Source organism: Phaethon lepturus, unplaced genomic scaffold (assembly GCF_000687285.1).
Source record: "Phaethon lepturus isolate BGI_N335 unplaced genomic scaffold, ASM68728v1 scaffold20998, whole genome shotgun sequence".
Lineage (NCBI taxonomy): Eukaryota > Metazoa > Chordata > Aves > Phaethontiformes > Phaethontidae > Phaethon > Phaethon lepturus.
This window is the reverse complement of record NW_010557230.1, coordinates 1-13,730: the sequence shown is the minus strand read 5'-3', so window position 1 is coordinate 13,730 and position 13,730 is coordinate 1. Positions and strand designations below refer to the sequence as shown.

At 44.4% G+C, this 13,730-nt stretch overlaps 1 protein-coding gene across 1 annotated transcript in view; it reads right to left on the bottom strand.

Moving 5' to 3' along the window:
- Positions 1 to 9,324, bottom strand: part of LOC104625160 (RIMS-binding protein 2-like) — a gene marked incomplete at its 3' end in the record, with an annotated part of 31,090 nt that extends 21,766 nt beyond the window's left edge. Inside the window, exons 1-6 of the mRNA XM_010292719.1 lie at positions 9,235 to 9,324; positions 8,282 to 8,365; positions 6,131 to 6,220; positions 4,709 to 4,831; positions 4,214 to 4,318; positions 3,813 to 3,863 (exon numbers count right to left, since the gene is read on the bottom strand). Coding sequence (XP_010291021.1) covers positions 3,813 to 3,863; positions 4,214 to 4,315 — 153 coding nt within the window. The remainder of the gene's footprint in view (positions 1 to 3,812; positions 3,864 to 4,213; positions 4,319 to 4,708; positions 4,832 to 6,130; positions 6,221 to 8,281; positions 8,366 to 9,234) is intronic.
- Positions 9,325 to 13,730: the final 4,406 nt, after the last annotated feature.

Below are 13,730 nucleotides of genomic sequence, written 5' to 3'. Positions count from 1 at the left end.
CGGCGAGGAATCAAGCCCCAGACACAGAAGAGAGGAAACTTTTGTGTCTATGCCCAACCCAAAAGGGGGAGAACGAGGAGCCACACACCAACTGATAGCATAATTACCAGAAGAGGCTGCAAGAGCAGGGAGCAGAGCTTGGTGGGGTCAGTTTAACCACCAGTTCAGGAACTTACTCCGATTTTCCACACCAAGCTAGACCCAACCACCACCAGCTCAGCCCTGTCCTCTTAGACCCTCTCCTTAGCTGCTCTATTACACTTTTCCTACAGATGATGTTCCCCATCCAGATGTCCCTTGTTACCTTTCTCTGTATCTTCTGCTATATGTTTTTGAGATCAGAAAATCACAATTTTGCTAGAAGGGAACTCTACAGGTTTGCAATCCAAACACCTGCTCAAAGCAGGGCTAACGCCAAAGGCATTAAAGGAACACCCGTAACTCCACATAGATGTAGGTGCTACTTCTACAGGATGTGGGCATACCCTAATAATGTCCTTGGGCTATTCCTAATTTCTTTCCTAAAAGTTCCAAACACTGTACTTGCCTTTTTGACCAGACTGATGAATTAGGCTGACATTTTAAAAAAAACACCCTACCTCAAACATTGCATTTCCTGCCACAACAGGTAATTCAGAGCCCACCATTATGCATGTTTAGTCGCGGCTTTTTCTCTGCCACGTGCGTGCCTTTGCACAGTGTTACCTGTCAGTTAATATCCCTGTTACTCATGGGATCTTCTCACAGCTCTTTGCAGTCAGATCTGAAGGTGATTCTTGAAAGCATTTTTCTATCAGCTACAAACCCCATCACTTCCACATAAGCCTTCTCTCCAAATTATTTGTGAACAGGCTGGATAGCACAGCTCCCAGACTACAACTTCATTAGTTTCTATCTCTTCTGTGAAAAACATTTTTCACAATCTCTGCTTCCCATCTTCCAACCAATTACAAAGCCAGCAGGATCTGTGTTTTTCTCTGTGGCATTTTCATTTGCAATTATGTGGCCATTGCTTTTGGGTTTTGAAGGAAACACTTCACTCTTGGACTGCAAGTAGTTCCCAAAAGACCTCCAAATGTATGTGACGTGGAGAAGACGCACAGTTGGACATATCTAAAAATATGGAAACACCCCAAAAATAAAGCTTCTAATTCTAATTGGTCGAGAAAGCAAAGCATTCAAGCAGAAAAGCAGCTGCTCCATCAAACTCATAGTGGTAGCTCCTTTAATCATATTTATTTCTTGAAGGTGACACTCTTGCAATCTTTTCCGGAGCATAATTAGAACAAGAATATCAAGCAACTGTCAAAACCAGGACAGAGGACAAAAATGTCCTGTCTGACAGGATTATAGTAGTACCTGCATGCAATCCAAAGTACTCTGGTAGCAAGAAGAAAAGCAAAAAGAGATATAAAACCACATCAGCAGTTACACTAGGCAAAAATCAACAATCTGCCAAAGATAACCCAGCCCTCAGTTTGAATGAAACTGTTTTCTCACTGACTTAGCGTCTGCCTTGTTCTAGACTGAGATTCCCACCTCATTCCCACCAGCATCTGCTTGCTAAACAAAAGCCAAATCCCACATACAAAATGCATGAATAAGATAACCATGCACTGTTTAAGGTCCTCCAAATCGCAATATGCTTTGAGCCAAATCACAATACGCTTTGCGTGTCAGTGCTAAATTTTAAGTCCTCTTTTCCCAGCACATTGCAACAACCCACAAAACAAATGGAATGGACACTTTGTGTCTAGACCTTTCTCCAGGTCTGAGACCAAGGAGTGCTGGGAATCAAGTGGAACCACTACTGAACTCCTTCATTCCCATGACCATAACTCTCATGGTTTTCTTTCTAAGATGAGAGAGTCCTTCTACCCGTGGCACCTCTGCACACAGAAACCATCCCATACCTCTACTCACCCCCATCACTGCCTTACTACAGAACTAGAGAAGAGCTGAGGTTGGAAAGCAGCTCTGGAGATCACCTCAGCTCAAAGCAGGGTCAGCTAGAACAGGTTGCCAAGAGCTTTGTCTAGTTGAGTTTTGAACTCAAGGGGAGGGAGACTCCACTTACGACAATCATGTGACTGAACTCTTCCAACAGGGAAACAGACCACACTCATTCTTCATTAATACTACATCAAAAAGCAATCCAAACACAGGTAAAAATGACAATATGCAGTGTAGGCACCCCAAACCCCCTAATTTTGCCCTACACTGATGTTCTGGAATGACTATGATTATAGTTAAGTCATTTAAATGACTGTTGGTCCACATTAAACTAGCTTTTAATGACAATTTCTCTTTCTTTGGTCCACCTGGTGTCATTGACTTATAAAGCATCTCTGTACCAGTAACATGAAAGCTGATGAATATTTAACTGATGAAGCCCTTGCAGAAGAACATGACCAGCCTCTCCACCATAGAACAACATGACTGTCCCTTTCTTCCTTTGCACAGGTAGATGTCTAGTTTAAATCTAAGCAGCTTCTCCAATCTTTCAATGAATTAGTTCAGAAAACATTCGGCAAGCACCAAACCTCCCTTCCCTTAAAGGCTGCTAAAAAGCCAGCTACAAACCAACTGACATAAAAGCAGCACCCATATCAGCTCTGATCCCATCCCTGCAGCAAAAAGCAGATGTCCCAGAAAGGACGTGAAAATGGGGCAATAAATAATGCCACTTCCCCACAACATTCGCCCAGTCTGCAACAATTTCAACCCCATCCAGTAGGAGCCCGGCACTCTCGAGCTCTGCAGTTCAGATACAGGTCAAGCCCCCTGCAAAGGAGATGCTATTTGCAACCATGGAGCAATCTCCTCCATCAAGGACACTTACCATCTCCCTCAACTCTCCTGGGCTCCTAACAGCCACAGACCTGCTGCACAGCAGTAGACACAGGCAATCCAGCCTGCCATCCCTGACTGTATGTCACCACTACAGGCAGGGCCACGGCCTCATTAGCATGCAATCGCACTGTCCAGGTGTTGGACAGCGAGGCATTCTGCTTGGTCTCAGATGTTTTAGACTCAGAAAACCTCAGTAGACTGAGAGAGCAGAAGCTGCCCCATTTGCCATCACACCTAACCCAACTCTGCGGCAGCCTCTAAATCACCACATCAAGTCCCAGGGTTTGGTGCTTTGCCTTTGCAGCTCCAGGAATCCACAACCAAGGTTTTCTCCAAAGCCATCCTGACAAATGCTGAGATAACACAAACCAAAACCAAAACAGCGCTCATCACATCTGCCAGGTTGCACCATTAAGCTGTCTGCCACCAGAGCAAAATCTGTTCTGTGTGGATGTCGGAGCACTCACACAGCTGGTCCCAGCCTAACAAATGGGACAAGGGAGCTGCCTCAAACTTCATCACTTGTTATACTCAGGCAAAGGTCACATTTCTCCTTTTTCTCCCTAATAAAAAGCATAGAGCACATACACACAAAAGAAATTTCAAATCACATGGACACAAGTATTCTTCCTCCCTGTAGATTATCCTTGAAAACAGAGCAGGTAGATCTGAGGTTGGCTACTTAATGCATCCCTGAAAGAGTTGTTGGGCACAATCTGAATGAAGTTAACCTAAGGACGGAGCAGGCCAGGATTTAATCCCAGAAAACTTTGACCCCAGAGACCACTCTGCCAGCACAACCGATACTTGTTCACAGCAGCAACATGTCGCATCCAATCACGACGTTAAAGCATTTTGCTCAAGAACTAATAAAACCCAGGACATCAAGAAAGCTGACATTAAGAACAAAAGATACCAAATCTGCAGCCATTAAACCATCTTGTTTCCTTCTGTCTTACCTCTAGAAGCTGTACTGCTCCTTCATGTTCTCTTTTTGCCTCTGCCTGTGCCTAAGAAGAAATAAGAAATGGAGTAAGAAAGCAGCCTACCTAAGTTCACTTCTACTATCATCACCACCTTGACATTATAGATTTAAAACACTGAACTGACTGAAAGCATCTTTGGTCTTTGGACAAACAGCAGTGAGAGATCAGAATTGCCATTCATGAGAAAAGCCCCTCACTTTGCTCAGGTACCAGAGTTCACCTAGACGCAGACACTCTTCCCTGGTTTACTTTATCCTGTAAAATCACATATAGCTCTTCCATACACTGCACTTCGAAGGAAACAAGGTGCAGGAGTCCTATCACTTTCCAGGGATTCAGCGAGTAAAATGTCCATTCTCTCACACGCTGCATACCTGCTGCAACCGTCTGACTTCCTCTTGCTTCTCCTGCAGGACTAGCAGCGCTTCCTTGTGCTCGACTTCCAGCTGCTGCCTTCGCTCAGCCACATTTCTCATGTGCTGCAGAAGAATTCATAGACATTACTGAAATACTGCCCTGTGTCCTGTCATGGGCCATGAAGTCAAAACATGGCCTGCATTTCATGTCATCATTAAACAGAAGAGAAAGCAAGAAACTCTTACCACAAGCCAGAGCAACACAGTCAAAGAAAATCCTTAAATCAGTGATGTCCACCTTATTTCCCCTCCCACCCAAATCACTGCAATAGCCTTTCTAAAGCATCTCTGCCCACTTTGGAAGGCCACGTTCCAGGATCCCGCAGAAGCAGAATTCCCAACAGAAGCACAGAGACAAAAGAATAGACAAAAAACCAAAGAGATAGCATGTGCCATCCAAAAGCAACACTAAATGTCTAGACAGCTCTTCCAAGTCACATGGATCCTACTGACCTTCAGCACCTGCTCTAGATTCTCCAGCTTGGTTTGGAGTCCTTGATTCGTCTGAATTACTGAATCCCGTTCCTTAGTAACCAAAACAACCTGCAGTTTCAGGTCAGCATTCTCAGATTCAACCTGAAGAGAAAGGTTTTTCAATTAGCACAAGTACCCATAGGTATTCCTTGTATAAATAACTGAAAACTATTTCTGATCCTTCATCGGTTGTTTTGCAGACCTGCTTTCTACTTGTAATGATACCAAAATCATGACCCTCCTCTCCCTCTGGCTTCCACTCAAAACAAATATAGATGCATTTGTGTTCAGTCCTCAATGTGATGAACACTTTATTTTGCACATACTGCTTCTCCCGCTAGACTCATCTCCACTCCCCTTTTGCAGGGAGGAAGGGACTGGGATATGAACAGGCTACATACATACTGAAGAGATACCAAAAAAAGCAGAGAGGTCTGAAAGCTTTTTTTAAATCCCACCATCTAGGATTAAACACAGAGAACAGCACAGAAAGATATGGTGGCCTACTGAAATCATGTTTACCTCCTCCACTTACTACAGGAAGTTCAGGCAACATATTTTGGTTGTAGATTGCAGATTATCAAAGGCAAACACTTCCACTTAGAACAAAGTTACTAAATATGTGGGAATCTTTATGCATGGTGGCAACATGATGACTCTGAAGATTGGCCTACGGGACAGACAAATGGTTTCTAACTCTCATGAATTACATTTGTGCAGAGAAGGAGCTGGAACAGAAACCCATGAAGGATCTTCATTGCAGCACCAGCTCTTCCACCATTCTCACACACAACAACACGTTCCTAGAACACAACCCCCCAAAGTGCAGCCACCCTCCCCTGAAATCTGCTCTGCAAACTGAACAATGCAAGTATCCTGCCTTTGTCCCAAGATCTGAAGCTTTTTGGTTTCCATCAGGCAAGGGCAGCTCTGAATTGCAGGGGTGGCTTTCTGCCCTGCCCCATCATCACCCACTAAAACCCCTCTTTGAGGATGACAGAAAATGCCAGAGGTGACTGAGGACTTTCAAACCATCATATGCCTGAATTGCTTGCAGTGATGGGTTCTGCTCTGCTACCACTCCGACCAGTGCACACTCCTCACACACCACTGTCCATCTTCGGTTATGAACTCATTAACAACTACCACAGGTAAACCAAGTATGAACTTAAGTAAGGACAAAGCACCTCACTCAAGTCTTGGGAAACTGTAATAAAAATAGGGCAGTTAACTGATCTGCTTGCAGTTATCATGGGGTACGCAGGACAGAGAGGTACACAGATGGGCACATGACCATTACTCAGCTGGTACCCTGAAAACCTAGCATGATAGCAAGTTCTTCTAAGCAAAATTTTAGAGCAACTAATGCTCCTTCTGGCAAACAAAGATGCTGCTTTTTACCTGTCCTGCCCATCCAGCCTTCTCGTTCAGCTGCAAGTTCTCTTCGGCCAGTCGTGCATTTTCACTTTGTACCTCCTGCAGCTGGATCTCCTGTCCGGAAATAGAGTGTGTTACTACACCAAGGCCCTCAGACTAACTCCCCCAAATTATTCTGCAGAGCAGCTCCACTGTTCCTGTTGACGGATGGTGCAGGATGTTGATGAGATGCTGCTTGAGCGGTGGAACACAACAGTGTGCAGCACTGCTCAAGCAGATACCAGCCCTGTGCCAGATGACCTCTGAAGTTTCTTTTCCCATTTATATAGCCTCACAGCCCAGAATTAGAAAGACATTTCCTTGTCTGCTTCACAGTGTCACATTATTTACATACTGCTGTCCAGAACTCCATCTTCACCTACAACAATTCATCAAGTTTTACTGTTGGTTCAAGATCAGAGTCTTCTTGACAAATTCCAGGTAAGGAAGAAAAATTATTTGGAAGAATGATGCTAAAGAGACTTCTAGACTGCACGGCTGACTCTATCCTGAAACCAGGATTCAGTCTGGAGTTAAGAAAGCAACATGAGCCAGCTATCACTCTGCCTTAAAGAATATTGTCTCTGAGCAGGCGGAACACCACGGACATATGGAGAGACACTGACTGAATTTGTCAGATCCAGTCCATCTGCAGCAACTTTGCACAGCATTATTGCTATTTAATAGTTCCATAATCACACAGGACTCCACACAGTCAGACAACCCATACATTTCTCTCTGCCAGTGTTTCATGGCTCATCAAATATTTTCTGGCTATCCCAAGAGCTAATTCCCTATGCGCGCAGAGTCTCAGCCTCAGTACTTCGAGGTGAGTTGGTCCCTTCTTGACCTTGAAAAGATACTAACAACATGAAATGACCAACTTACTCCTCAAACATCCCATTCTAACCCAGGCAATGAGGCTGAGCCAAGCACTATGAACTGCAAATGAGCCCGAGCTATGCATTAGAACTGACCTGAACTGAGATTTGAGCAAGACATAAAACGGATGGTAAGCACCCTTGTCTGAAACTGTATCTTGTCATAGTCCCTACTGCCACCAGTGCTGCTCAGCAAAGTAGAAACAGAAGGGAGAAATCCAGATGCAAATCCAGATGCAAAACCTCCATGAAATTAAACAGAGGCAAGATTTCATTCAACAAATAAGAAGCACAAGAAAATGACAGTGGGTCTGTGCAATTACCATCTCAAGATGCAGAAATCTCTTGATACTTGTCTGGAGTGCATATAAAAACAGTAAGTATCTCCTTGTGCTAGTTTTGGCTGGGATAGAGTTAATTTTCTTCATAGTAACTGGTATGGATGTTATAACAAAACATTGTGACATGTTTTGAATTTGTGCCAAAAACAGTGTTAATAACACAGGGGTGTTTCTGTTATCGCTGCACAGTGCTTAAACAGAGTCAAGGCCTTTTCTGCTCCTCACACCACTCCACCAGCGAGGAGCCTGGAGGTGCACAAGAAGTTGAGAGGGGACACAGCTGGGACAGCTGACCCCAACTGACCAAAGGGATATCCCACACCATATGGTGTCATGCTCAGCATATAAAGCTGAGGGAAGAAGGAAGTGGGGGATGCTCAGAGTTAGGGCATTTGTCTGCCCCAGTTACAGGTGATGGAGCCCTGCTTCCCTGGAAGATGGCTGAACACCTGCCTGCCGATGCGAAGTAATGAATGAATTCCTTATTCTGCTTTGCTTGCACGTACGGCTTTTGCTTTACCTATTAAACTGCCTTTATGTCAACCCACAAGTTTTCTCACCTTTACTCTTCTGTTCCTCTCCCGATTCTCTCCCCCATCCCACCAGGGGGGAGCGAGCAACTGTGTGGTGGTTAGTGGCCAGCTGGGGTTAAACCACGACACTCCACATGTAAAGGCCACGGAGTTTCATCTAGTGACTTATGTAGCTATTTTTCAACTCACAGCTAGCTGAAAGACTAAATAAACAATTCCAGCCTCAAGGGCTGGAGGCCAAATTTGTGACGCTGCTCAAATTAAGAGAAAGACCGGTGATTTGTTACTAACATAAACTGAAAAGAATCCAAGTGAAGCATGCAACAACTTAGCTCCTCTTCTACCATTATGCTCACAACAGTAGGCAACAAGAACACTTACCAGTTCTTTGCATCTTTTATGCTTTTTCCTCACTTCATGCTCAAGGTTTTCACATTTTTTGCGCTTTTTCTTGAGTTCAAATTCCTGCACGGAACAAGCATAAGTAGATCAGCAAGTCCACATTCATAACACATAAAAAAGTCAAACCCAGCTTCTCAGACCCAATGCTGCATTAGCTATTTTTATTTTCTTAAGAAAATCTCTTTGTGACAAACATAAACAATACAGAAACCAAGGGAGATTTTCTTTTAAAAGGTAGTAAAACCAAAAAACTTGTCAAGTTTCACTTGAAACTTTCTATTCCTCTCTTGCCCAAGCCTTTAATCTTCTGGAAACAGTTCTCTCTTTCCCATTTGCACAGGTTGTTCCTATTTGTACAGAATAGGATGGAGGACAGGATGCAGGGGACAAAAAAACCAGAGCTGTACAAAATATTCAGCTTGAAATATTAGCTATGCTAGCTTAGTTCCTGTTCTAATCCAAATGACATCTAGCTGAGTGCAGACATCCTCTGGTTATGTACCTTTATCTGTAGTTATTTGCTACCACTTCTGGTTCCCCTGATAGATAAGAACTGCTAAACCTCACTGTGAACTGTCCTAGTTTGCTGCAATAATTCTCAAGGGACATATTCCTCATGTAACATCTGTCCCAGGTCAGTCATCTGTTCCCACTTCAAATAAGACTAAACCAAACACAGCACAGAATCCATTGGTGTGTTTCCCTCTCACTTTAGTGTGACATATTCCCCCACCAGCCTGGAGCTGCCACCCAGCAACACTGTCCATGCAGACGGCGTATGTGTTCCCACGGATTCCCCAGGCTTCCCACTTTTGCACAGAAGTTGCACCTAAAAAGACTTCAGTCCCCAAAATCTCTGCCTGGATTCCATGGGTGAAAACTCCAAGAAAAAGTGTAGCAGTCCTTTACCCAAAACCAGGGTCACAACTCACCAGCTGTTCTATCTGTTGGCTGCTCTCTTGGTCTGTTATCGCATTTTGTGGAGGGAAATTTTCATGTCCTTCAGAGGCAGGTCTCAGTGGTTCCACCTGGAAAGCAAGCAAGATGCCAGAGAGCTCAGGGACAGCTGGGACCACAGAGCACACCAAGGGAGAAGAGGCTCTCCTGGCAGTGCCGCCTGGCAGAGCAACACTCCACATGAAAACCCCTGATCTCTGAACTGCACGACTGGACATGGAGAAAGGTGGACACCATGCCAGGGACCTCTCAGCCACCAGTGACCTGTGCTGGAAGTCTTCTGGAGCCCAGCACCAATCAATCCAGCTTGACTAAACCACCCACATGCAACAGCGGGCTCCAGAAAGCTCTCAGATCTGAGCTCCTATTCGTGCCTCCTCTAAGGTTTCAATGAGAGGCATCAGCAACACTTTTCATGGCCAATAAAAAGTAAGATGGAAGATGGTCAGAAAGGAGAACTTGTGTCCCTCATAAAGAGCAGAAAATAGAAATCAGAAGATCTCTGAATCTAAAAGCAAGGAAGAACAGACAAAAAATATCAAGAAATGGAGCATCCCACCTCAGCTTGTTGCTGAGAAGGATTGAAATGGCAACAGCTGTGCTACGGCTTATGTGCCACCACCAAACCAGATGAAAGGAGACACTTTACACATTTGTACACAAGTTTCTAACAAACTCCCTTAAAAGGGAGGAGCCCTTAAAAATATGCCTATTAAAATATGGGCTACAGACAAATGCACCTTTAATCCTCTGAATTTTCACTCTCAACTGTTATTTGACTTGGCATTGTCTGCCTAGAGTAATCCCTGACAGCAGGGCAAGGCCTGAGGTAAACGGAAGAAAAGAGGGCTTTGGTAATGTTTTACTTTAAATGTTGCATTTAAAGTTATTTTTTATAAATAGATTTTAGGGACAGGAGATATTTAGGATCACCAAAGCCAACTTTTACAGTGAGCAAGCAGCAGGATTTTGTGACTCCATCTCAGCCCTTAACCTTCGGTTGACCTCCCACCAGAAGTGGAATTTCTCATTTCACTTGGAATACCTACAGAGCTGAGGGGTCTATGTTACTAAGTCTGAGCTCCCTTTACAGTCAGCCATTGGGGCAGTGTCTAAGAACTATACCTAAAACAGCATTTCTTTTACCTAGTTTAGGCTTGAAACCCTGGTTTTAACTATGTCTATATTCATGGCTCCACTGCTGAAAGCCAGAAAACCGTAAGAGACTACACTCAAGCCCAGGTTATCAAGGTTTTCACTTTTTCTGCTACAAGGAAACCACCATCCTGCAGTGTGGCTCAGGGATTCCCTATCACCCATGGAATAAGGTTCATGTGGGCATCTGGCAGTCCAAGAACCAACTGGCAGCTGGAAATCTTGAGATCCTCCACCCAAGCCACAGTACTTTACAAGCCTGAGCCCTTGGGAGCTTTCAGACATGCTGTGAAACCAGTATTTAGCTCTGGAATATCCATGCATAAATGTTTCTGAGACTATTTTTTTTTAAATCACGTGGCACATACTAAGTTTCAAATCTGTATTTCACACCTCCCCTCCAAAATTATGCTTCCTCACAAACTGAAAATGTTGGATTTTAGTCAATTTTAATGAAATTAGATCCCAAGGAATGCTAGTGGATGCCAGCTAAGGTTAGACACTCACTGCACAAGTATCATGCACTATACTTCACAAGTCACGCTCTCTTGCACATAGACATGCAAGACAAATTTGCTTGACTGTGATCATTTCCCAGCAAAAAGCTAAACACTCCTAATTACAGACAACTTACAAAAATTACAAAATTACAAATTTGCCCACATGGACCTAGTTTCCACCCAGGAACAAAGACATGCCCCCAGCCACGTGCACATATACTGTTAGTTTTACACAGAGCCCAGACTCATCACCATATTAAACAACTGATAAACGAGACTGGCACACATCACAAAGAGAGCTGTGACCTGGAGCTGTGCCACCTCATTCACAGCAGAGACTGGAAGATGTTCAATGAATGAGCCAGGTGCAAAGGAATCCATTCAACCATACGGTTAAAAACCACTGTGCACTGACGCTGGCAGAGACCCTGCTGATAGAGCAGGATGGGGCTGTACAACTGATCAGCATCCCCAGGCTGTACCAGCTAAAGCCGAAAATACAACAGGCACAGAAGTATCCATACTCCGGCAAATGGACAGAAAGTTTAAAGCATGCAACAGACTAAATTAAAAATGCTGTAGGCTTTCTAGAAAGCTCTGCCCTTGGCACCCAGAAAGCATCATCGCAATGCTGCCCCAAAAGAATCACTACAGCATTTTCCGCCTAACCACTGACCATTCCCTCAGCTGTGCCAGAGTAGCTCTGCACAGTGTCAGGCAGAGCTGGACCAGAAAACTGATGCAGGCTTCAGGACAAGGGGGGAGGAAGGCTGGCTTTGCTAGGTTGTTTTTAACTCAGATCCATCACATCCCACTGCTCAACATGAGTTGCACTGACACAACTGAAGGGGCAGTGGGAACAAGCACTGGTGAACAAGAAGCTGTTTAAGTCAGCACTGCCACTGAAAAAAATCCCTGCTAAATTATTATTTGTCATTACAGAGATAAGCATGACCCCAAAACCCTAAATAAAGAAACAGATAAATCAGAAGGAGAACAGAGAAATGGGATTTTCCAAGACACTTAGAGGAGAAGCTTCCTTTTTATACTCTGAGGACATTCTTTGAAAGCCAGGGAATACTGCCCTGATGCACTGTGCTGGGGAGCAGGACAGAAGAGCAAAGTAACTTCTTTTAATTACAGTTAACTGCCCCAAGAGCTGACTTGATCCTCAGTCAGGATCAAATGGCACCACTGCACCCACACAAATACAACCCGTTGAGCCCAGGGTGTTCTGTACTACAGGTTTTGGCTAAGAGACTGGCAACAGCTCCCGTTCACTACTGCTGCCAGTCTTAGTCTTGTTGCTATTTATCAGCCAGAAAAATCTTTCGGCAATGTGGACAGACTCCTCTGAATCAAAGAAATAAAGATCATCCATGAGAAAGACCATAACACATGTTCCTGTCTGACAGAATCTGCAAGGGCCAGCTGAAAAGCGGGGTATGGAAGGGCCGTTTGAGGAAGAGAAGGGCAGAGCAGAAGGGAAAAAACAAGAAGCCTGTGCATCCCTTTGTCATTATGGAGGAATTTGGGGGGTGAAGGGTCACCAGGGCAGCAATCTCAAACTACGAAGAACAGAGCTGAGGATCTCTCTCAGACTGAACTGTCTTTAAGAAGAACTGTGGGAGCCAACAAAATAAACAGTAACAAATCATCAAGACTAGACAATATTCACCCAAGGGTTCAAAAACCCTCTCAGCATGAACTGAATCTCTCACTTAGCAGTAACTGAATCAAGACGTGCAATGTGTCACTTCTCCAACATCGTCTTAATACTAAATACCTGGAAGGTAGCAAATGTCAACTTTTAAGAGTATTCCAGCGGAGATCAGTGGAAACATGGACCAGTGCATTTGATACCCGTTCCAGGCAAACTGATAGAAATTGCAACAAAGATTAGGCAGATACTTAAAAAAAAACCCCAAACAAACACATATTGGGGAAAAAAAACCCCACACTCACAAATCTATAAAGAGTTTTTCTAAGCTGTCAGCAAGCAAGTGGGTGAGGCAAATACAGTAGGTACAATTTGCCTGTGTGCTCTGAACACATTCAGCCCCAGTGCCTTGAAAGACTTCTGCAGACACTGACCCACCATGGGATGAGGGGGAAGGCTTTCTGTCGGGCAAGTATCTAGTAAAAATGAGAGGGCTAAAAAAGCAGCAGGAACCGTGCTCTCCAAGTACTGATGTAGCAAAGAGACAAATGGTGAAGAGAGCCTCATGACACTGAGAGATTAGAAAGGACGGTCAGATAAATGATGTTTTGATAGAACCCAGGGCTTAGACAAAAAGGCAAAGAGATCAATAGGAAAGGGAGAAAAAACTTCATTATGCTACCATATAAATCAATGACACAGCATCTAGGATACTGCATGCAGCGCTGCTTCCCCCACACAAAATGACAGAGAAAATGTACAAGGGAAACAGACAATACTGAATAATGGAAGAGGCTAAAAAGAAAGAAACAAACAAAAAACCCAAACAGCTGAAGGAGAGGGGCCTATAAGCTCACAAGTGACTTGGAAAAGACGAACAAGGAATGAATATTCAATACATCTGCTGGAAGAGCTGGGGAGCAATAAATGAGCACAGCTGGTGGGAGTTCAGAGGGAAGATGAGAAGCTCACGCAGCCTACAGATGTGAAATTCTGCTATGGGATGCTGCGGGTGTGGAAAATTTCCGAAAGATATCGGGTCAACCCACACAAGACAAGCCCACCAGGAGCGAGCGGACCCCACAGGCCGCCCCCGGCTCAGGAACCCCGCAGACCGCCGGAGCTGGGGGGCACCGGGGCGCATCTGGTGCCCGAG